The following is a 25,434-nucleotide window of genomic DNA, read 5'->3' as shown; positions in this document are numbered from 1 at the left end:
CAGACAGAGCACCTCTGCCCAGGGGCAGTAATGGGTTGAAGAGGGTCCCCCCACCCCAAAAATTCACAGCCATCTGGAACTTCAGAATGTGACCTATTTGGAAATAGGATCTTTGCAGATATAATAAATTGAATTAAAATGTCATTCTGTGGAATTCCCTGGCGGTCTGGCGGTCAGGACTCAGCATTTTCACTGCCGTGGCCCGGGTTCGATCCCTGGTCAGGGAACTAAGATCCTGCAAGCCACGCAGCATGGCCAAAAAAAAAAAAAAGAAGTCATACTGGATTAGGGTGGACCCTAAATCCAAGGACTAGTGTCTTTACAAGAAGGCCATGTGAAGACACACACACACACAGGGAGAACACCACGTGACTGTCAAGACAGGGACTAGAGCGATGCGTTTGCAAGCCAGGGATGCCGAGAATTGCTGGCAACCATCAGAAGCTAGAAGAGGCATGGAAGGGTTCTTCCCTAGAGGCTTTGGAGCAAGCATGGCCCTTCTGACACCTTGGTTTCAGAGTCCAGCCTCCAGAACGGTAAGAGAATACATCTCTCTTGTTTAAAACCACCAGCTTGTGCTCCTTGTCACAGCAGCCCTAGGACACTCACCCACTCACCCAGAAGTAGAACGAGTAAGTCCCCTCAACAGAGCCCTGGGGGCAGTCCCAGGGGGACCAATTACCCACCAAGCGGCCACATCCCCACTCCACAGCTCAAGCTGCAGGTGAAATCAGCTTCAAAGGAGAAACCAGACATTGCAAAGTGTTTGTAAATTATTTAACAAAAAGGACAACATACAGTTTGCACATCCACCAAAATTATGGCTGTGAAAATTAGTGCCTGAAACTTACTGGTCTCACCATGGGCCAAGCATTGAGCTAACTGCTTCATATACATGAATTTATTTAATCCCCACAATAAACTCACAAGGCAGGTACTTTTCTATCCCCACTTGACGTAAGGGGAAACCGAGGCACAGAGCTTTTCAGTAGTAACCTGCCCAAAGTAACCTTCCAAGTAGCAAGTGGTAGAGTTGGGGTCTGAACCCAGGAAGCCCGGGTCCAAGTTCATGCTCTTAACAGACTCACACACTGCTTCTGCAATGGATAGAATGTGGAAAGCATGAAAAACAAGTTGAGATTTCTCACATGATTTTTAAAAATTTATGCATAAAAACCAAAGGAAAAAGAAAAAGACACATTTCAGTTGGGGGCAGATGTGTGGCAACGAGCAGCTGCTGACTGGACAGGGTGAGGGCAGAGTGACACACCCACAGGGCAGGGAGACGAGTCAGGGAGGGGTGGGCATGCCCAGGGCTTCTCCAGGAAGAAGAGGCACCACAAAGGGATCCGCTTGCCCAGCCCTCAGAGAGTGGCCAAAGCGTGCTCAGAAAAGTTTTGATGCAAGAGTGTGCGTGGGGAGGGGGATGTGAGCAAAAATTAGGTTTTCAAGAGGACCTACCCAGATGTAGTTTTGGTTTTTTTTTTTAATTTTTTTTAAGTCATGCCGTATTTTTTAAAAGTCAAGTAGGACAGCAGGAAGAGGAAAATATGAAAGATGGCCAGCAGAAAAGCTGGGCTGGGCTGTGAGCAAAGCTGGGACCTCATCAGCTCATCAGCTGCGGAGGGCCAGCTACAGGACAGGTGGTACTGCCAGGTCAACGGGTGGCAAATCCCCAAATGCCAAGCCCCACAGCAGCCTTCCCGGGTAGGAGGGGGCCCACAGCCTACCGCAGCCTGGGCAAGGGCAGTGGGTGCAGGCAGCCCCCAGGGCTGGCGAGATCGGCAGAGAGGGTCCCGGAGCCAGCTGGCCGCCTGGAGGGAGCTCAGGGTAGCAGGACGGAAGAGAGACCAGGGGGTGGCAGGGGGTCTGGTCTGACTTAGCGACCATAGGGAGCCCTCCATGAGATGAGGGGTTTGTCCATCAATTAGAGTCACCGCCACGTGCCAGGCACCGAGGATGGATGAGGACTAAAAGCAGAGCTGTGTCAGAGATGTCCAAGTGACAAAATCTCCCGGACTGGGGAGTCCCTGACCCTGGTAGGGTGGGGAGGGCAAAGTGTCAGCTGCCTCCCAGGTGAGGAAACTGGGTGGAAGCACCTGAGGGGAACCCCATCGGGCTCAGCTGGAGGAGGCTGAGTCTGGAAGCTCGGGGGGGACCGGGTGTCAAGGGAGGGGGGGGACAGCCTTCAGCAAAAGGCCCCTGTTCCACGTCACATGCTGACTTGGCACTGGCCACCCCCTCCTCTCACTCAGTTCTCACCAAACCTTTGAAAGAAAGGGTTGCCCCCATTTTACAGATGAAAAGACAGAAGTGCTTAAGCAACTTGCCCTTGATCACAGCTAATGACCCTGGAATGAGGGGGCTATAGCCCCATCTTCCTGAAACTCATGATGGATAATTGGGTCTCTTTTTTTTTTTTTGGCTGCATTGTATAGCATGTGGGACCTTAGTTCCCTGACCAGGGATGGAACCTGTGTCCCCTGCAGTGGAAGCGTAGCATCTCAACCACTGGCCCACCAGGGAAGTCCCAAGATAATTGGGTATTGATACTAGGTTTAAGGGGTGGGGGGGCCTTTCCAAACCACTGTTGGGGGAAATATCATTCCCCGAGCGGCCCCTGCCCCTGGCAGCCACAGCAGCTACCTGCCCCTCATGGGAAGGTGGTACTCTTACCAGCAAGAAACTAAGGCTTCGAGGGACCATGTAGCTTGCCCAAGGTCACAGGTCCTAGGCCCTGTCTGACCCTACGCCTGTGAGGCTCCTCCTGCCACACTGGTGTCTCCAGCCACCACTTGGCCGACTGTAACTGGATCAGTCTTGCCTCCCCTGTCTTCTAGGACATGGGGGGAAATCCCCAAGAAGGATTCTTTGCAATTACTTGTGCCTCAGATGCCACTGCCTGATGACCGGAGCTGCCAGTCCTGCCTCAGGACACTGGAGGCTGAAGGCCTGAGTCTGCCCACAGTCAGGTCCGGGATGGAGCTGTGAAGGCCCTTCACATTGAGCAGCACAAATCCCCCCTCCTCAGCAAGAGCCCCACTGTCAGTCCCCCTGCTAGTCTCTGCAGGGGTAGGGCCTGGCCAACCAGAGCAACGGGCTGCCCTGGCCACAGCAGTTGGTTCAGAGCCAGTAAGAAGCAATAGTAAAGCTACAAAAGACACACACACAGTAAGGTCTTTGCTGTGGTTACTCTTCCCACTGGACTTGCTGGAGCTACTGTGGCCACACTGCCACCACCAGGGATAAGCCACCTGAGAATGGGGACAACACAGAGAGGAAGCTGGCTTAAGAAAAAGAAATTAAGCTCTGATGACATCATTTGAACTCCCTGATCCAGCCATACCTGACACCATTCCTTTTTTAGTTTTATGAACCCATTAATCCCTTTCTTGTTTATGCCAATTTTGGTTGCAAGTGACAGAAAACCCAACCTAGACTTGTGACTGACACAGTAGCTCTGGAGGAAGAAGTCTCGTGCTCAGGCTGGGCTGCCAGCTCTGTGGGACCCCAGACCACACACTGCCTTCCCTTTAGCTTGACCCTCTTCCGGTATCTGTTTCCTCGCCAACGCCAGCTTGCTTGGTCTCCCAAGGCCCTCTGATTGTGTGGACTCCCTTTATTACTCTTAGGCAGCCAACAAACAAACAAACAAACATCCTTTCAACGATTTTTCTGCAGAAAAAAATAATAGTAATAAAAATAAATGAAAGAAATCTGAATCACCCCAAAGTGATTGGAAGAAGAAGGTCCCCAAGATGCCCTGTCTGAAGCCAGCTGGACTGAGAGGAAGTGCTGGGACCTGGGAGCAGCCAGAGGTGGAGCAGTATGCCAGGAAAGGCATAACCCCAAATAAATCAAAGGGGCTGTGACACACCATTCACTTTTGTCTCTGCCCCAGTGCATTCTTTTGCTTCAACTCAGCCTTCCTTAATGGCCCAAATTATACCTATCGGGTGTTAACACCAGAGATCAGTGCCTGGAAGCCAGGGACGCAGAAATCAGGGTGTCAGGGAAGCAGAGAAGATGCGGAGGCTCCAGGTACCAGCCTCTGCTGACCTCTGCTTAGGGGCTGGGGCTGGACAACAGCCCAGCCTCAGGAAGGGGCCCAGGCTCCCGCCACACAGCGCCGGTCAGCGCCTTTAAATAGAACCTCCACGCGGGAGGACAAACACATTCCAAGCGCGTTTTAAACCGCCCCATGCATGACCTGGCCGGCGGCCTCCGCTCCCCCAGGCATTTTTCCGGTCTTGGCCCAATTCTGGAACTAATATTAATAGCTCAGTTAGGAGCTTACGGTGTGCAAAATACTTTATGGCCTTAAAAGGCAGGGACGATTACTTCCCCCACTCTCTAGATGAAGAAACTGAGGCCCAGGGAGCTGCCAAGCTCCAAGGCCGACTACCGGGGGTCTCCCTACGCTGCCTCCACCGCCCGATGGGGCTGACACGGCAGGACCGGAATGAGCCCCCGCCGGACCAGCTGCCACCTGCCTTGTCCGGTTCCGGAAGGGCGCCTCCTGCCCAAGAGGCAAGAAGGGGGACAACAGCCAAGGCGACGCTCCCAAGAGGCTCCCTGAACGTGCTCGCTCCAGGAACGTACTGATCTTTCGTGAAGAGTTTAACAAACTCCCAGTTCTCAGTCTCTGTTGGTACATCCAACCCGCGCGGCAGCCAAGGATAAGTTTCCTCCTTTGTTTTAAAAGATAAAGGACAACGAGGCTAATTTCTCCCTCGGGAGATAAAGTTAAAGTTGGCAGGTGAGGCGCGGCGCGTCTCCGTTTCCTAGAAGTTGCGCCCTGGGCAAATCTCGGAGCCGGCCCGCAGAGGGGGCGGGACCCGCCGTCCGGACCCGGGAGCCCCGGACTCGGGCGCGGCTGCCCGAGGGGAGCCTCTGACCTGGGTCACAGAGAACGGCGGCTCCTGCTCTCGGTGTCCCAGCCCCGCTGGATTCCCCCCACCGCGCCGGGATCGGTCGGGGCGCGCTGGATCTGGGGGTTAAATGCTAAAGACACCCCTGGAACCCCTGCACTATCCCATCCTGTGTCCCCCCCCCCCCAAGCGGGGCCCGGGACTCCCAGCCAGAAAGACCAACCCACCGCCACCTCCCCCTCCCTCCCGGGCTCAGGGTCCCCGGGGGCGCACGGCGCAGGACGCGGCGGAGAGCTTACAGTTTGAACATGCTCTCCAGATCCTTGATGAGACGGCGGCTGAACTCCGGGAACTCGGAGTAGGGGTGGAAGACCTTGCAGCGGCGGGGTCGCGCCGCGCCCTCGTTGATGTCCAGCCGTCGGTTCAGCTGCGCGCTCAGCTCGGCGTCGGCTCTGGCGGTGGGCGCCCAGGCGGATGGCTGCGGCTGGGGCTCGGGGACTGGGGCGGCTCGGGGCGCAGGCTGAAGCCCGCCGTCCACCTCCTCCCAATGCAGTCGCCGCTGCAGCTTGCTCGCCAGCTTCTCGCTGGCCATGGCCGCGGTGGATCCGGGGACGCGGGGAGTGGGCTGACAGCGCGTTCCTCGCCGACTCGCGACTCTGCGACACTTCGCCAAGACGGCGGGGACCCGGAGGTTGGGTGGAACCGTGGGCGGGGGCGGGGGAGGGTGGCGGGCGGGGCGGAGCCGCGGCTTTAAGGAGGCGCTGGGGCTCGGGGACCGACCGCCCGGCCAGAGGCCAGAGGCCACAGGTGTCGGCGCGTCCCGGGGACGTCGACCCGCTCTCCACTACCCGGGGCTCCAAAACCGGGAGCTGAGCGCCTCCCGGGACGAGGAGTGGACCCTCGGATCAACTCTGACTTTGCCGCCCGTTCCCAGGGAGCCCAGGGACCTTGTGGTCCCCGAGGGAACGGCACCGGGAAAAGTTTCAGTACCGTTCTGGCGGTTCCTTTCTCGTCCCCCAGAAGTGCCCAGACTGGAGCCGCTCGCGGCGGGGAACAGACTGGGGGTGGGGGGAGCCGAGCGCCTCCGGATGACACCTACGCGCCCCCCAAGGCTGCGGGTGGCACCCAGTGGTCGCAAAGGGCTGGGTGAGGGAGGCGCCCGCAGGGAGCGCCGGGAAGGGGAAGCTGAATTTCACTCACTGAAAAGAAATGTTTCCAAAACATACTAAAAACAAATAAGCAAACCGAAAAAAGAACAATCAAGGGAGACAAACTCGTGGCTCTCCTGGTGGTAAGACAGCAGCGCCACTTCGGGGGCTCTGGCTTTTTCTGTTAAGCACAAGAAAGAAAAGAAAAAGAAGCTTGAAAATAAAGAAATAAATCAGCCTTTTTAACAAGAGGGTAAAAACAAGTACAGTCGTCACTGCCCTAAGGATGGCTGTTACGTCAGCCAAGCCTCGAGAAGAATCTTGTAAACACTGATCCGCCCCTACTGGGACGCACTCTGTTCTGACTGCCTCGGGGACTGCTGACCCAGGGCAGGTCTGCATCACCTGGCTGTGGGTCAGGTGATATATATATATCAGGTGATATATATATATATATATATATATATATATTTTTTTTTTTTTTTTAATTAGGGAAAATGTTATGTTTTTAAATAAAGTGATCAAATAGAATCTTTTTAACATCGCTACTAAACAGTTTTATTCGGTTTTATAAATGGCCCTTTTTACATCAGATTTAATGCTTGAAATGGCAACTGATGGACCCCTTCAAATACACCGCAGGACGCTACCCTTCCTGACCTGGTGATGGTGACTAGATTTGCTTTTTTTGTCATTTGTGAGCACTTTATGTGACATTATTTCACACACATACACCAAAAAAAGAGATTTAAAATTCTCAACACTCTACATCAACAAGAAACTTTACATGAATAGGTATTAAAAAATGTCAGCAACCGTTTTACATGCTAAAATTGACCACAGTTCACGTTAAATTTAAAGACTCTGATAGCTCTTCCTTTTCTTTCATTTATGATTCAAGTATAATGTTGAAAATTCTCATGTTCACGGGAATGGATTTTGAGTGCAATTCGACCTTTTCATTTAAGTGCCTCCAAATGAGAAAGAGCTTTTAAAAAAAAACACCAGCTTTATTGAGGTACAATTGATATACAAAACACTGCACAGATTTAACGTACACAATTTGGTGCACTTGGACATGTGCAAACACCCATGATACTATCAGCACAATCAAGGCAATAAACATTTCCATCACCTCCAGAGGCCCCCTTGTGTCCCTGAGGTAAGAGTGGAGGAGGGAATGCCTCCTCACCCCTGGCACCAAAGCAGCAGGTACTCGGAACGCTCACCAGGCAACAACTGGCCACCCCTGGGGAGAAAATTTCAGTATCTCGCTAGTGACCCAAAGTGAGGCACAGTCACGGCCAAGACTGGAAACCCTGCTTCCCATCTCCCTGTTCCAGTGTTCAGCTGGGTACCTGACAAAGAGCTCAAAACAAGTTTACTGAATGATGGGCCAAGATCAGTACTACTGTGCAAATATGACCCATGTTTTATAAAATACATTTCTACGTATAGAAAAAAAAAACTAAAGGGAAAGAGACTAAATTATTAACAGTTGTAAATGCTAGGAGTCAAACCACTTTCACTTCAACTATTTTAGTTCTCAGTTCCCTGACTTTTCTACAATGACTATGTACAACTATTATACCAGAAAACAAATGTTATTGCTTGCAATGGTGAAGTACGAGAGGATGGATATTTTAGCTGTAGAGCAGGCGAAAGCATCGGGTTGGCCAGAAAGTTCGTTCAGGCATCTCCATAAGATGGTACAGAAAATCAGAACGAACTTTTTGGCCAGCCCAATATTTTTGCCTGTGTCATCCCATGAGCACGTTTATTTCACTAACATTCTTCTGGGATGGCTATAGGAGCTTTTGCATTTCATAGGGAAAATCAAACGTGTTTTACCTGCAAGACTTCTTTTTCAGTTCTCTAGTGCTGTGTAACAAACCATCCCCAAACCTATGGCCCAAACAACAAATGTACTTTGCTCATGAACCTGCAATTTGGGAAGACACTCTCTTCTCTGGTCCACTTGGCGTAGGCAAGGGCAGCTCTGAGGCTGGGGTCGAGAATCATCTGGAGATTCATTCCCTCCCATGTATGGGATTGATGCTGGCAGATGCTTGGCCCTTGCTTGGAGCTGTTGGCTAGAACACCTACACGTGGCCTCTTGATATGGCCTGCGCTTCCTCACAACATGGTCACTGGGTTCCTAGGGTGGGATTGCAAAGAGGGAGAGTCAGGTAGAAACCGTATCACCTTTTATGAAGTAGGCTCAGACATCCCGTAGCTCAACTTTCCTGGTCAGAGCAGTCGTGAAGGGGAGAGAACACAATCCTCCACCTCTCAGGGGAGGAGTGACAACGTCATCGAAGAATAGCGTGTGAGGTGGGATGTGTACCATTGTGGCCATCGTTGGAAAATACAGTTTGCCAGTCCTCCCTCTGAAAATCCCTAAAGGCTTGAGTCTTTTGTGGTTCTGTGGCATCCAGACAAGAACAGGTATGTCCTTCAGCCCGGATGTGTTGGCACAATTCTCTGGGCCCTCCAGAAGTGTGGACCTGCAAGTCACAAAGAAGTCGGAATGAAATGAAGTCCAGAAAGGGAAAAGCCCTTCCAAGAGGGCAGAAACCTGGGGCTGCGTCCATCTCTGGAGGCATTCAGTCTTATCTTCACATTATCAACTTCTTTAATGAGTCAAAATCTCAGGGCTTTGATATGTTTTAGAGGAAATGGTTTTGTCCTTTAAAAATGAGGTAAATGTTAGTGCCAGGTGCTCTTTCTAAGTCTCTTCACGCCCTAGCTCACTGAATTGAGAATATTCTAAAATTAGAAAGTGGAGGCAGAATCAAGATGGCGGTGTGGGAAGACGTGGAGTTAGCGTCTCCCCACAACTAGGGCACCTGCCGGCCACTGTTGGGGGACTCTGACGCCCAAGGAGATGGAAGAAACCCCACAGTGCACTGGTAGGGGTAGGATGTAGAGGGACTGAGGCGGGAGGAGAAGTGGAGGCCAGACAGGATCAGCATCCCTGAGGCTAGGGAGATCAGCAGGTGGGAGGGGGCCTCCGGGAGGAGCAGAGCGGGAGAGGCGTGGAGGGCAATTGCCCCGCCCACTCGAGCCCAGAAAGCCAGCTGGGCTCCCAGGTGAGGTCCCCTGCCCTCTGAGACCAGTGCTGGGGGGCATGCCTGGGCCCCTTCTCTGTTCCTTGAGCCTAAGCTCCACCCCCCCAGGCCCCCAGGGCCTTTTCAAGCCCTGTGGGTCCTGAGCATTGGCCCCGCCCACCACCCAAACCTCACCCTTGCTTAGGCCCTGCCCTCCACAGCCAAGGCCTTTTCCTCCTCCTTTTTTTTTTTTTTTTTTCCCTTTTTTTTTTTCCCCTCCTCCTCTTCTTTACTATTGTGGTACTGTTGCACCTTCCGGTTGTTGGTTCAGCTATATTTTTATTTTTATATTCTTCCTAACATGCCTGTTAGTTTCCTAGTCTAATTTCATTTTTTACTTTGTTATCTTGTTGTTGTTGTTGTTTTTGCCGCCCCAGGCAGCTTGCAGGATCTTGGTTCATGAGCCCGGGGTCAGGCCGAAGCTCCTGCGGTGGGAGCTCTGAGTCCGAACCACTGGACTAACAGAGAACCTCAGACCCCAGGGAATATTCATCGGAGTGAAGTCTCACAGAGGTCCTCATCTCAGCACCAAGACCCAGCTCTACCCAGTAGCCTACAAACCCCAGGGTGGGAAGCCTCAGGCCAAATAACCAGTAAGACAGGAGCACAATCTCACTCAAAAAAAATAAATAAAAAATGAGACGGCAAAAAAATATGTCACAGATGAGGGAGCAAGGTAAACACCGACAAGACCAAATAAGTGAAGAGGAAATAGGCAATCTACCTGAAAAAGAATCCAGAGTAATGATAGTAAAGATGATCCAGAATCTCGGAAATAGAACGGAGGCACGGATTGAGAAAATATAAGAAACGTTTAACAAAGATCTAGAAGAACTAAAGAAAAAACAAACAGAGATGAACAACACAATAACTGAAACAAAAAATACACTAGAAGGAATCAATAACAGAATAACTGAGGCAGAAGAATGAATAAGTGAGCTGGAAGACAAGATGGTGGAAATAACTGCCGAGGAGCAGAATAAAGAAAAAAGAAAGAATCGAAGACAATTTCAGAGACAACACTGGGACTACACTAAATGCACCAACATTCAAATTATAGGGGTCCCAGAAGAAGAGAAAAAGAAAGGGTCTGAGAAAATATTTGAAGAGATTGTAGTTGAAAACTTCCCTAACATGGGAAAGGAAATAGTCACCCAAGTCCAGGAAGCACAGAGAGTCACATACAGGATAAACCGTAGGAAAAACACAAGACACAAATTAATGAAATTAGAACACTACATAACACCATACACAAAAATAAACTCCAAATGGATTAAAGACTTAAATGGAAGAGCAGACACTATAAAACTTGTAGAGGAAAACATAGGAAAAACACTCTTTGACATAAACCACGGCAAGATCTTTTTTGACCCACATCCTAGAGTAACGGAAATAAAAACAAAAATAAACAAATGGGACTTAAGTAAACTTTAAAGCTTTTGCACAGCAAAGGAAACCATAAACAAGACAAGAAGCCAACCCTCAGAATGGGAGAAAATATTTGCAAATAAAACAACAGACAAAGGATTAATCTCCAAAATATACAAACAGCTCATGGAAGTCAATATCAAAAAAACAAACAATCCGGGTAAAAAATGGGTGGAAGACCTAAATAGACATTTCCCCAAGGAAGACATACAGATGGCCAAGAGGCACATGAAAAGATGCTCAACATCACTAATCACTAGAGAAATGCAAATCAAAACTACAATGAGGTATCACCTCATGCTGATCAGAATGGCCATTATCAAAAAATCTAGAAACAATAAATGCTGGAAAGGGTGTGGAGAAAAGGGAACCCTCTTGCACTATTGGTGGGAATATAAACTGATACAAGCACTATGGAAAACAGTATGGAGGTTCCTTAAAAAACTAAAAATAGAACCACCATATGACCCAGCAATCCCACTACTGGGCATATACCCTGAGAAAACCATAATTCAAAAAGAGTCACGTACCAAAATGTTCGTTGCAGCTCTATTTACGATAGCCAGGACATGGAAGCAACCTAAGTGTCCATCGACAGATGAATGGATAAAGATGTGGCACATATATACAGTGGAATATTACTCAGCCATAAAAAGACACGAAATTGAGTTATTTGTAGTGATGTGGATGGACCTAGAGTCTATCATACAGAGTGAAGTATGTCAGAAAGAGAAAGACAAATACCGTATGCTAACACATATATATGGAATCTAAAAAAAAAAAAAAAGGTATTGATGAACCTAGTTGCAGGGCAGGAATAAAGAGATAGACATAGGAAATGGACTTGAGGACGTGGGGTGGGAGGACAAAGCTGGGGCAAAGTGAGAGTAGCATCGACATATATACACTACCGAATGTAAAATCGTTGGCTGGTGGGAAGCAGCAGCGTAGAACAGGGAGATCAACTCGGTGCTTTGCGATGACCTAGAGGGGTGGGATAGGGAGGATGGGAGGGAGGCTCAAGAGGAAGGGGATATGGGGACATGCGTATGCATATGATATGACTGATTCACTTTGTTGTGCGACAGAAACTAACAGTATTGTGAAGTAATTATACTCCAATAAAGATCTATTAAAAATAAATAAATAAATATAAATAAAATTAGAGAGTGATGATGGTTTTACAACTCCATGAATATACTAAAAACCATTAAATTGTACACTTCATAAATATGAATTTTATGACATGTGACTTATATCTAAATAAATCTGTTATTTTTAAAATGATGACAATAAGCCATTACTTATTAACATGAATAATGTAAGTGAGAAGAAAAACATTGTTTTACATGTCTTATTTTTTTTTTTTTTTTTTTTTGGCGGTACGTGGGCCTCTCACTGTTGTGGCCTCTCCTGTTGCGGAGCACAGGCTCCGGACGCGCAGGCCCAGCGGCCATGGCTCACGGGCCCAGCCGCTCCGCGGCATGTGGGATCTTCCCGGACCAGGGCACGAACCCGTGTCCCCTGCATCGGCAGGCGGACTCTCAACCACTGCGCCACCAGGGAAGCCCCATTTCTGCATGTCTTTAATCTCTGCCTCAATAGAAGACACTTGGATATCACATCTGCTTCTACATTTGATTTGCTGCAATTTGTTGCTTTGTTTGCAGTATGTGACGAAAATCCAGGCTTCCACAGATGTCTGGGAATTTAGCTGGATATATAATTGGAAAAGGGAGGAGTATTTGTTCAGTCTTTTCAGATAATTGGTTATCATTTTTCTTTGTTACTACACCAAAACTGCTAAGTGATAGTTTCCTGAAGTTTAAATGCAACATGGAAAGTGGAAGCATCCAAACCAGACTCTCCAGACGCTGTTACACTGGAATCCATCACTCTACCTTGCACGTTTAATGGGGCCCTGAGTTAGGCATAACTTTGTACCATTATGCATTGGTCATGTTGACACATTTCACTTATATGATAAAGTCCAAAATTCTAACTTTTGCTTGGAACTCAAGTGTTTTTTTTTTTTTTTTTTTTTTATAATATTCTTTTTTCTTTAAACCCCACATTTGTTTATTTATTTATTTTTGGCTGTGTTGGGTCTTCGTTCCTGTGCGAGGGCTTTCTCTAGTTGTGGCAAGCGGGGACCACTCTGCATCGCGGTGCACGGGCCTCTCACTATCGTGGCCTCCCTTGTTGCAGAGCACAGGCTCCAGACGTGCAGGCTCAGTAGTTGTGGCTCACGGGCCTAGTTGCTCTGCGGCATGTGGGATCTTCCCAGACCAGGGCTCGAACCCGTGTCCCCTGCATTAGCAGGCAGATTCTCAACCGCTGCGCCACCAGGGAAGCCCAACTCAAGTGTTTTTTTTCCTGTTTTTTTTTTTTTGTGGTACACGGGCCTCTCACTGTTGTGGCCTCTCCTGTTGCAGAGCACAGGCTCCGGCTGCGCAGGCCCAGCGGCCATGGCTCACAGGCCCAGCCGCTCCGCGGCATGTGGGATCTTCGCGGACCGGGACACGAACCCGCGTCCCCTGCATCGGCAGGCGGACTCTCAACCACTGCGCCACCAGGGAAGCCCTCAAGTGTTATTATTGATAGCAAATACTACCAATTGTTTCCAGAAGGCCCTCAATTACTTCTATCTTTTCTCCAGGGATGTCTCCTTGAGGGCAAGTTTCAGGTCTTTATTTTTATTTGGGAAACCCTTAAAGTGACTCACCTATCTGTCCCCAGGCTGGCTGCATCTTCCAAGGGAAAGCCCACAGGCACTACCTAAATGGGGTTTCTCACCTTTCTCTCTAGACCAGGCAGTACAAAAAGCATCCCTAACCACTCCTTGCCCTGCCCAGCTGCCGGAGAAATTCCTGGCAGAGAATCAGGCAGAAAAGCTGGGCAGTATTTTAAACCTCAGACTTCAGGCCCCTGAGTGGACCGAGAGGCTCCGACCCCCAGGGGAGGCCTGGTCTCCAGGCCCCTGTGGCTCCAGGCATCCACGTCTGTGGCCTTGGAGACTTGCCAGGGAGCTCCCAGGGATGTCGATGAGCTCAGACCCAAGTTCCCTGGGTGGCCTCAGCTCCCTGTCTGCTCAGAAAGCAGAGATGCTGGGCTGTAGTAGATGCTGCTGAAAGCAAAAATAATTCACTTTCCTATTTCTCACCTGATGGAGCAGCAAAGAACTATGCGTGGGCGAAAATGAATTCTACAGGGTTGGAGGAGAGGCAAGCCAGACCCTCCCATGGCTCTAGGAACGCCTGGCTGTGACTGCCAGATCACCCACCCTGCCCTCTCTTCTCCCCACCACGGCCATCAGGGCTGGCCTTCCCTCCCCCTGCTCACCTAGTCAATCAAGTCTTGGTTCCACCCCCTGAAGCCGTTCAGATCTCTCCCCTTCTTCCTTGAATCCAGCCAGAGCTCGTCTCTCTGGAAGGGCGATAGGGGCCAATGCCATCCTCTGAAGCCGACTTGCCCTCTGCCCATCTGTCCTCCATTCGCTCACCCAGGCAGGAGGAACTGGTCTAAAACAGTGCTGTCCAATAGAAATAGAATGCATACTTTAATTTTAGAATGTGTATTTGGTATTTTAAATTTTCTAGTAGCAACATTTTAAAAGGTAAAACTAAAAGAAAACAGGTGAAATTCATAATATATTTTCTTTTACCCAGTATATGCCAAATATTATCATCTCGACAGGTAATCAATGTAAAAAATGTTAATGAGATATTTTACATTATTTCCTACCAAGTCTTTGAAATTTGAGGTGTGTTTTACACTTACAGCTCATCTCAATTCAAACTAGCCATATTTCAAGTGGTTGATAGCCACCTGCGGTTGGTGGCTACCATCTCGGATAACTCAGGACTAAGGTGAATCAGAGGGGTCCCTGCTCCCTGGCTCTGACCCTCAGCTGGTGAAGAAGTTCTGCTACTGAGAAGTTCCTGTCTGGCCTCACCTCTGGCCTCTACTCCCTCTGATTTGAAATAACACCCCCAACACCCCCCCACACACACACACACACTCAACTTGTCCCTAACACAAGGTACTCAGATCCACCCAGATCTGACCCAGTGCTCCATGGATGTTGGACCTGAGAATAATATCCTAAAATAAAGACCAAACTGTGCCACTGGTCCCAGTTCCTGGTCTCCTTATTTGTTCCAGTCTGGCGCCCTGTCAGTGGCTGCAGGAAGCTGGTGGTAATGGGTGGGGCTGCCCTATCCCTGTAGAGGGGACACCTCTGAGGTTCAAAGGTGTGCTTGGTTGCCAGGCACCTGATGATAAGAGCATTTCTTAAAGAGTTTAGGGATATTACACTTCATTTGATCCCCCAAGTTCTCTGACAGTCTTTACATGTAGCACAGGGTAAGATAGGCTTTTGGCTATATCTTATCTAATAATAATAAACGATTCTGGCTCTTCCGTTTAGACACAGAACCAGGAGCCCTCAGTCATGGGGCAGAGGTGGAAGGAGGAGAGCAGTTGTGTAAATGCTGGCTCTGTCACTCAGCAGCTGTGTGACTTTGAGTTAGTTACTTAACTTCTCTGAACTTCTGTTTTATCATATATACAACAAAGATACAGCCGTCATCAGAGATATTGCAGGTTTGGTTCCAGACCACTGCAATAAAGTGAGTCACATGGATTTTTTGGTTTCTCAGAGCATATAAAAGTTACACTTACACTATACTGTAGTCTATTAAGTGTGCGATAGCATTATGTCTAAAAAAACAATGTACACACCTTAATTTAAAAATACTTTATCATGGGAGTTCCCTGGCGGTCCAGTGGTTAGGACTCCATGCTCTCACTGCTGAGGGCCCGGGTTCAATCCCTGGTCGGGGAACTAAAATCTCGCAAGCCATGCAGCGCGGCCAAAAAAAACCCCAAAAAACTTTATTGCTAAAAAATGCTAACCGTCACCTGAGCCCTCAGCGAGATCACTGACCACAGATCCCCATAACAAATATAACAATAATGAAAAAGTTTGACATATCGCGAGAATTGCCAAAACGTGACACAGAGACATGAAGTGAGAGAATGCTGCTCGAAAAATGGCGCGAATAGACTTGTTCAAGGCAGGGTTACCACAAACCTTCAATCTGTAAAAAACGCAGTATCTGCGAAGCGCAGTAAAACAAGCTGTGCTTATAATACTACCCACAAGACATCCAAGGCAGTTGTGATGACTGATTGCATGTAAAGCACCTAGCAGGTGTTGAATTAATGTCACCCTTTTGCTACAGGTGCAACACAGGTGGTACCTGATGGTGGGGTTGAAGGAAAAGAGCCCGAGCCACAGGGCAGGCCCAGGCCCTCCAGCTTTCACCAGGGCACCAACTAAACCTGTTTTTGCGGGGGGGCGGGCGGGGGGAGCATCTTGCAGCCCTCACCCACATTCCGGCTACGCAGACAAGCAGCTCGGCCCTTCCTGATTTCAAAAGACTACACTGGCCAGCATGATTTGGAGACACCAGGGAATCACATCACTTCCACACCAATGACTTCTACTTTGATTTTTTGAACTTAGCAGCTCCTTTACCCACTGCAAGCTGGCCATGCAGCTCAGTGCTTCCTGCCTCTCTCTCTCAGATAACCCCCACTGCCCTGGCTGCAGACTCTTCCTATATTCTTGTGCATTTCAAGTCTGCCCCTCCAGCCCCTCCCTCAAATTTGGGTCTGAGTCTCCCTTTGCATCTCAAAGGATTTGGCTGGTGCTTGAGAACTGTGGCTTTGACAAAGGCCCTGTGCATCTTGACATGAGCAGGGATGGTCTGTTCTTCCAGAATCACTGGCGTAACAATCGTCACCTATTTATAGCTTCAGTTTAAGAGTGGTCCATTGCAAGGAAAAGCATTCACAGATTTAACACCTGGAAAAAGATATCATCAACAAACGCAACCAAGTATCCAGAATCTCCTGGGGAGCTCCTACAGAGTCGTAATAAAAAGAAAAACAAACCGATCAAAAATTGGGCAATGGGTATGAGTAAATTTACCTAAACTGGTTTGACCCAGTACAACTCAGACTTTACTTGGTGGGTTAGCATATTGGTCAAATAAATTTGGGGTGGGTGTTAACTACTCCCCACATTCTTGTTATCACTTTGTGAGGTAAGCCAGCCTTAGACCAAATTCTGCTAAACATAAAGATATTTATTAAGCTAATATTCCCAGCAAGCAGACATAGAATAGCTCAGACAACCTATTCTGTAAATTGGTTGACGTCTCAAGTCCCGGCTCTTGGCCCTTTTAGGAAATCCAGCCACACCCTTCACCAGACACATCCTAGAGATCAGATTCCTTGTTTTATTTATAATCAGCATCAAACAACCAGAAATCCTCCTAATCCAATGCCTGAAAACTGGCTAACTAAAAATCAAGCCTTAGGACAGTTTACAAATTTTGGTGGATTCCTATGTCCTATGCGGTACGGCGGGAGGAGGGGATGGATTTTAAACTATTTTAAGGCAATCCACATATCTTGAAAACAATACTTTTCATCTCACCAATGAGAGCCCGTTTTGAACATTCATCAGTTTAGTCAATGAGCCCCTATATTCACCAATTTTTTTATGAGCCTGTTTTTGTGTGTGTGTGTGTGTTTTAATTTAATTAATTTTTTAATACAGCAGGTTCTTATTAGTTATCTATTTTATACATATTAATATATATATGTCAATCCCAATCTCCCAGTTCATCCCACCACCCCTCCACCTTGCCACTTTCCCCCCTTGGTGTCCATACGTTTGTTCTCAACATGTGTGTCTCTGTTTCTGCCCTGCAAACCGGTTCATCTGTACCATTTTTCTAGGTTCCACATATACGTGTTAATAAACAATATTTGTTTTTCTCTTTCTGAGTTACTTCACTCTGTATGACAGTCTCTAGATCCAGCCACATCTCTACAAATGACCCAGTTTCATTCATTTTTATGGCTAATATTCCATTGTATATATGTACCCCATCTTCTTTATCCATTCGTCTGTTGATGGGCATTTAGGTTGCTTCCATGACCTGGCTATTGTAAGTAGTGCTGCAGTGAACATTGGGGTGCATGTGTCTTTTTGAATTATGGTTTTCTCAGTGTATATGCCCAGTAGTGGGATTGCTGGGTCATATGGTAATTCTATTTTTAGGTTTTTAAGGAACCTCCATACTGTTCTCCAGAGTGGCTGTATCAACTTACATTCCCACCAACAGTGCAAGAGTGTCCCCTTTTCTCCACACCCTCTCCAGCATTTGTTGTTTGTAGGTTTTCTTGTGATGCCCATTCTAACTGGTGTGAGGTGATACCTCATTGTAGTTTTGATTTGCATTTGCCTAATAATTAGTGATGTTGAGCAGCTTTTCATGTGCTTCTTGGCCATCTGTATGTCTTCTTTGGAGAAATGTCTATTTAGGTCTTCTGCCCATTTTTCGATTGGGTTGTTTGTTTTATTAATATTGAGCTGATTGAGCTGTTTATATATTTTGGAGATCAAACCTTTGTCTGTTGATTCATTTCCAAATATTTTCTCCCATTCTGAGGATTGGCTTTTTGTCTTGTTTGTAGTTTTCTTTGCTTTGCAAAAGCTTTTAAGTTTCATTAGGTCCCATTTGTTTATTTTTGTTTTTATTTCCATTACTCTAGGAGGTGGATCAAAAAAGATCTTGCTGTGATTTATGTCGAAGAGTGTTCTTCCTGAGTTCTCCTCTAAGAGTTTTATATTGTCCGGTCTTACATTTAGGTCTCTAATCCATTTTGAGTTTATTTTTGTGTATGGTGTTAGAGAGTGTTCTAATTTCATTCTTTTACAAGTAGCTATCCAGTTTTCCCAGCATCACTTATTGAAGAGACTGTCTTTGCTCCATTGTATATCCTGTGTCCTTGGTCATAGATTAGTTGACCATAGGTGCATGGGTTTATCTCTGGGCTTTCTGTCCTGTTCCATTGATCTATATTTCTGTTTTTGTGACAGTACCATATTGTCTTGATTACTGTAGCTTTGTAGTATAGTCTGAAGTCAGGGAGTCTGATTCCTCCAGCTCCGTTTTTTTCCTGCAAGACTGCTTTGGCTATTTCGGGTCTTTTGTGTCCCCACACAAATTTTAAGATTTTTTGTTTTAGTTCTGTAAAAAATGCCACTGGTAATTTGATAGGGATTGCACTGAATTTGTAGATTGCTTTTGGTAGTATAGTCATTTTCACAATATTGATTCTTCCAATCCAAGAACGTGGTATCTCTCTCCATCTGTTTGTGTCATCTTTGATTTCTTTCATCAGTGTCTTATTGTTTTCTGAGTACAGGTCTTTTACCTCCTTAGGTAGGTTTATTCTTAGGTATTTTATTCTTTTTGTTGCAATGGTGAATGGGATTGTTTCCTTAATTTCTCTTTCTGACATTTCGTTGTTAGTGAATAGGGATGCAACAGATTTCTGTGCATTAATTTTGTATCCTGCAACTTTACCAAATTCATTGATTAGCTCTAGTAGCTTTTTGGTGGCAGCTTTAGGATTCTCTATGTATAGTATCATGTCATCTGCAAACAGTGACAGTTTTACTTCTTTTCCAGTTTGTATTCCTTTTATTTCCTTTTCTTCTCTGATTTTTGTGGCTAGGACTTCCAAGAGTGGACATCTTTGTCTTGTTCTTAGAGGAAATGCTTTCAGTTTTTCACCATTGAGAATGATGTTTGCTGTGGGTTTGTTGTATATGGCCTTTATTATGTTAAGGTAGGTTCCCTCCATGACCCCTTTCTCGAGACTTTTTATCATAAATGAGTGTTGAACTTGGTCAAAAGCATGTTCTGCATCTATTGAGATGATCATATGGTTTTTATTCTTCAGTCTGTTAATATGGCGTATCACACTGATTGATTTGCATATATTGAAGAATCCTTGCATCCCTGAGATAAATCCCACTTGATCATGGTGTACGATTCTTTTAATGTGTTGTTGGATTCTGTTTGCTAGTATTTTGTTGAGGATTTTTGCATCTATATTCGTCAGTGATATTGGTCTGTAATTTTCTTTTTTTGTAGTATCTTTGTCTGGTTTTGGTATCAGGGTGATGGTGGCCTCATAGAATGAGTTTGGGAGTGTTCCTTCCTCTGCAATATTTTGGAAGAGTTTGAGAAGGATGGGTCTTAGCTCTTCTCTAAATGTTTGATAGAATTCACCTATGAAGCCATGTGGTCCTGGACTTCCATTTGTTGGAAGATTTTTAATCACAGTCTCAATTTCATTACTTGTGATTGGTCTGTTCATATTTCCTATTTCTTCCTGGTTAAGTCTGGGAAGGTTATACATTTCTAAGAATTTGTCCATTTCTTCCAGGTTGTCCATTTTATTGGCATAGAGTTGCTTGTAGTAGTCTCTTAGTCTTTCTGCAATGTCCGTTGGAACTTCTCCTTTATCATTTCTAATTTTATTGATTTGAGTCCTCTCCCTCTTTTTCTTGATGAGTCTGGCTAAAGGTTTATCAATTTTGTTTATCTTCTCAAAGAACCAGCTTTTAGTTTTATTGATCTTTGCTATTATTTTCTTTGTTTCTATTTCATTTATTTCTGTTCTGATCTTTATGATTTCTTTCCTTCTACTAACTTTGGGTTTTGTTTGTTCTTCTTTCTCTACTTCCTTTAGGTGTAAGGTTAGATTGTTTATTTGAGATTTTTCTTGTTTCTTGAAGTAGGCTTGTATTGCTATAAACTTCCCTTTTAGAACTGCTTTTGCTGCATCCCATAGGTTTTGGATTGTTGTGTTTTCGTTGTAATTTGTCTCCAGGTATTTTTTGATTTCCTCTTTGATTTCTTCAGTGATCTCTTGGTTATTTAGTAATGTACTGTTTAGCCTCCATGTGTTTGCGTTTTATACGTTTTTTCCCCCTGTAATTGATTTCTAATCTCATGGCGTTGTGGTCAGAAAAGATGCTTGATATGATTTCAATTTTCTTAAATTTACTGAGTCTTGATTTGTGACCCAAAATGTGATCTATCCTGGAGAATGTTCCGTGTGAACTTGAGAAGGAAGCGTAATCTGCTGTTTTTGGATGGAATGCCCTATAAATATCAATTAAATCTATCTGGTCTATTGTGTCATTTAAAGCTTGTGTTTCCTTTTTAATTTTCTGTTTGGATGATTTGTCCATCGATATAAGTGAAGTGTTAAAGTCCCCCACTATTATTGCATTACTGTCGATTTCCTCTTTTATAGCTGTTTGCAGTTGCCTTATGTATTGAAGTGCTCCTATGTTGGGTGCATATATATTTATAATTGCTATATCTTCTTCTTGGATTGATCTCTTGATCATTATGTAGTGTCTTTCCTTGTCTCTTGTAACACTTTTTATTTTAAAATCTATTTTATCTGATATAAGTATTGCTACTCCAGCTTTCTTTTGATTTCCATTTGCATGGAATATCTTTTTCCATGCCCTCACTTTCAGTCTGTGTGTGTGCCTAGGTCTGAAGTGGATCTCTTGTAGACAGCATATATATGGGTCTTGTTTTTGTATCCATTCAGCGAGCCTGTGTCTTTTGGTTGGAGCATTTAATTCATTCACATTTAAGGTAATTATCAATATGTCTGTTCCTATTACCATTTTCTTAATTGTTATGGGTTTGTTTTGTAGGTCCTTTTCTTCTCTTGTGTTTCCCACTTAAAGAAGTTCTTTTAGCATTTGCTGTAGAGCTGGTTTGGTGGTGCTGAATTCTCTTAGCTTTTGCTTGTCTGTAAAGCTTTTGATTTCTCCATCGAATCTGAATGAGATCCTTGCCGGGTAGAGTAATCTTGGTTTTAGGTTCTTCCCTTTCACTATTCTAAATATATCGTGCCACTCCCTTCTGGCTTGTAGAGTTTCTGCTGAGAAATCAGCTGTTAACCGTATGGGAGTTCCCTTGTATGCTATTTGTCGTTTTTCCCTTGTTGCTTTCTATAGCTTTTCTTTGTCTTTAATTTTTGTCAGTTTGATTACTATGTGTCTCAGAGTGTTTCTCCTTGGGTTTATCCTGCCTGGGACTCTCTGTGCTTCCTAGACTTGAGTGGCTATTTCCTTTCCCATGTTAGGGAAGTTTTCGACTATAATCTCTTCAAATATTTTCTCGGGTCCTTTCTCTCTCTCTTCTCCTTCTGGAACTCCTATAATGTAAATGCTGTTGTGTTTAATGTTGTCCCAGAGATCTCTTAGTCTGTCTTCATTTCTTTTCATTCTCTTTTCTTTATTCTGAAGCAGTGAATTTCACCATTCTGTCTTCCAGGTTGCTTATCCCTTCTTCTGCCTCAGTTATTCTGCTACTGATTCCTTCTAGTGTACTTTTCATTTCAGTTATTGTATTGTTTATCTGTGTTTGTTTGGTTTTTTAATTCTTCTAGGTGTTCGTTCTTTAATTCTTCTAGGTCTTTTTTAAACACTTCTTGCTCTTCTCGATCTTTGTCTCCATTCTTTTTCTGAGGTCCTGGATCATCTTCACTATCATTATTCTGAATTCTTTTTCTGGAAGGTTGCCTATCTCCACTTCATTGTTTTTCTGGGGTTTTATCTTGTTCCTTCAACTGGTACATAGTCCTCTGCCTTTTCATTTTGTCTATCTTTCTGTGAATGTGGTTCTCCTTTCGCAGGCTGCAGAACTGTAGTTCTTCTTGCTTCTCACACCAACGTTTTTTTAAAAAAATATTTCTGATGTCATTAGCTAATTAGCAAGTCAACTTCAATTATTGATCCAAGATATGGGTAACAGGAAGACTTGTATTAGCCACATCTAGAGTGAGATCCTTCTGATATCATGTTGGCTGGTATATCTGGACTGTTCTTTTTTTAAAATTAAGGTAAAATTCACAAAACACACAACTGACCATTTTGAAGTGTTCAGTTCAGTTCAAATCAAGCAAAAGTAACCTTTAGTGTCAGAAGTTGGGGATGAGGGTAGGGGGAGTGACTGGGAGGGAGCCTAAGAGGGGTTTCTGGCAGTGTTCTATTTCCTGATCTTGTGGGTTACTATAACATATGGGTGGTTCATGTTGGAAAATTGCCTCAAGCAATACCCTCATGATTTGTATTTACGTGTTGTAATTTTTTGTATTTATGTCTGTGTTGGTTTAAAAACATGGCCACAAATGATTTGACATACCTCCCATTGAGAGGGTCTGTGTCCCTATCCCTTGAACTTGGATGGGCTCATGTGGCTGGTGGACCAAAAGAATATGGTAGAAGTGATACAACATCGCTTCTGAGACTAGGTCAAGAAAGGCCATGCTGCTTTCACCTCACCTGCTGGGAACACTCATTCTTGCAACCCTGAGCTCCTGTGCAAGAAGCCTGGTTACTTTGAGGCTGCCAGACTGGAGGTGCCACCTGTAGGGCTATAGTCTGCAGGCCCAGAGGAGCTTGTCCATCCCATGTGCCACACATGTGAGTGAAGAATCATCTTGGAAGCAGACTCTCTGGCCCAGCTCTTCCAGCCCCAGCCATTGGGGTCACCCCAGCTGAGGTCCCAGATATCCTGGAGCAGAGAAGAACGACTTTCCCTGTGCCCAAACTCCTGATTCAGAGAGCCCATGAACATAATACAATGATGGTGTCTGTTTTACATCACTGTGGTTTTTTAAATTATGGTTAAAAAACCCAACAAAACACACAACATAAAATTTATCATCTTAATCGTTGTTAAGTGTATGGTCCAGTAGTGTTAACTATATGTGCAACAGATCCCAAAATATTTCATCTTGAGAAACTGAAACTCTGCACCCATTAAACAACTCCCCTTTCCCCCCTCCCCTGTTCCTGTCAACCAGCATTCTACCTTCTGTCTCAATGAATCTGATGACTCCAGAAACCTCATCTAAGTGGAATCACACAGTATTTGTTTTTTTGTGACTGACTTATTTCACTTAACATAATATCCTCAAGTTTCACCCATGTTGGAGCATGTTCCAGAATTTCCTTCCTTTTTAAGACTAAATAGTATTCCGTTGTACGTAGAGACCACATTTTGCTGACCCATTCATCCATCAGTGGACACTCCGGTTGCTTCCACCTTTTGGCTCTTGTGAATAATAATGCTGCCATGACCACCACTAAGTTTTGAGGTGGTTTGCTACACCATAGCAAAGAGCTGCAACAACACTGCACCTCCACAAAAGTGTATTTAAAAAAAAAAAGATAATTAAAGATGACTACACTTAAAAATGTATTACCCAGCAGAGCATTCTTACAAGGATTAGGCAACATGCAGACGCTCAGGGAATACATCCCTGTGACTTCTTGAAAAAAACAAAACCCTTCCATGCTGGACAGCACCATCCCCGAGATACATCCAAGTAAACAAGGCTAGGCATGGAAAAGCTATAGAGGAAGGTCTGGTGGAGAGCACCAAATCTACTCTATTCTAGAAACTAAGAAGAGGGGGAATCATGGTTATTTGGTTGAATATGTACGATATAAACCTGGAGGTTTTAAGAAAAATTATGTAAATAATCATATTATTTATAGCCATATAATTACAGATGTAACATTATATATAGTTATACATATATATACATGAAGAAGGTGGGATTGGGACAGAGCTAATTTCTTCCTTTAAATATCAAAAAATCAGTCCATTGTATCTACTACCAAACTACACAGGGTTTGGGTTTGTTTTGTTTTTAATAATTACAAACACAACAACAACAACAAAGAAGGAGTGATTTGTTTGGAAGGGACTTTCTGTACAGCACTGCCTTCAAGCCCACACCACCCTGAGGTTAGTGGTATTTGCTCACTTTACTGAGGTTCAGAGAAGGTAAGTGCCTGCCCAAAGGTGCACAGCTGGCAGTGGGAGGGGCCCAAACGCAGGGTGTCTCATGCCTGATCCCGACTCCAACCCTCCAACTCCATCCCTGCAGGCTTGGCAGCCCCTTCCCCAGCCTTGGAAAGCCCTCTCTTCTTCTGGAGTAGGGAGAATGTCCAGGACTAGGTCTTAGCGGGCTGAGTCAGCTGCTAATATGGGAGAACATGCGAAAATGGCCTTCTAGCTTCAGCTTCATCTCTAAGATAGAAAGAACGATCCTTTGCTTTTCAGTCATCAATAACAACAATTGAGGGCGTCCTCTGTGCCAGGCCCTGGGTCACAACGGGGCAAAGTGCTGTGATGGAGACAGCCCAAGGAAGTGCTGACACCTCAGGGCTCAAGGAGACCTCCGGAGGGAGGAGAGACACTGGAGCTGATAGCTTGGCAAGGATGGGAGGGCGTGCCCACCAAGGAGGGCACAGACGAGGCAGAGAAGTGAGACCCTCGTGGCGGGTGGCAAGTTACCGCTGCCCCTGGTAATCCGGACCCGTTTTCTGCCACTTTCCATTCAGTTGCCTGTTCTAGAATTTTATATAAACGGAGCCGTGTAGTGTGTACTTTTTCGTGTCTGGCTTTTTCCATTCAAACTGATTTTGAGATTCATGTGTGTAATAAGCCTGGGTTTCTTCTTACTGCTGAGCGGTAGGGCATTGTATGAATACACCACAATGTACGCATCAGTCATGATGAATGCTATAGGCTGAACGTCTGTGTCCCCCCAAAATTCATATGTTGAAACTTGACCCTAATGTGATGGTATTTGAGGGTATTTATGTATTCTGGATACAAGTCCCTTGCCAAATATATGTATTGTGAATATTTTCTGCCAGTCTGTGGCTTGCGTTTTAACTTCCTTATTGGTGTCTTTTGAAGCTCATGCTTGTTTGTTTGTTGTTTTAATAAATTTATTTATTTATTTACTTTTGGCTGCGTTGGGTCTTTGGTGCTGTGTGTGGGCTTTCTCTAGCTGCAGCCAGCGGGGGCTACTCTTCGTTGAGGTGTGCGGGTTTCTCACTGTGGTAGCTTCTCTTGTTGCAGAGCACGGGTTCTAGGTGTGTGGGTTTCAGTA

General features: G+C 45.6%; 1 protein-coding gene across 1 annotated transcript in view; it reads right to left on the bottom strand.

Moving 5' to 3' along the window:
- The window catches only part of EFHD1 (EF-hand domain family member D1), a 38,413-nt gene extending 32,881 nt beyond the window's left edge, over nt 1–5,532 (bottom strand). The window contains exon 1 of the mRNA XM_065880801.1: nt 5,171–5,532. Within this exon, the coding sequence (XP_065736873.1) occupies nt 5,171–5,463 (293 nt within the window). The 5' untranslated portion in view covers nt 5,464–5,532. The remainder of the gene's footprint in view (nt 1–5,170) is intronic.
- Between the last annotated feature and the right edge of the window lie 19,902 nt (nt 5,533–25,434).

The sequence above is a fragment of the Phocoena phocoena genome, chromosome 7, assembly GCF_963924675.1.
Source record: "Phocoena phocoena chromosome 7, mPhoPho1.1, whole genome shotgun sequence".
In the NCBI taxonomy this organism is placed as follows: domain Eukaryota; kingdom Metazoa; phylum Chordata; class Mammalia; order Artiodactyla; family Phocoenidae; genus Phocoena; species Phocoena phocoena.
This window is presented reverse-complemented; position numbering and strand designations above follow the sequence as displayed.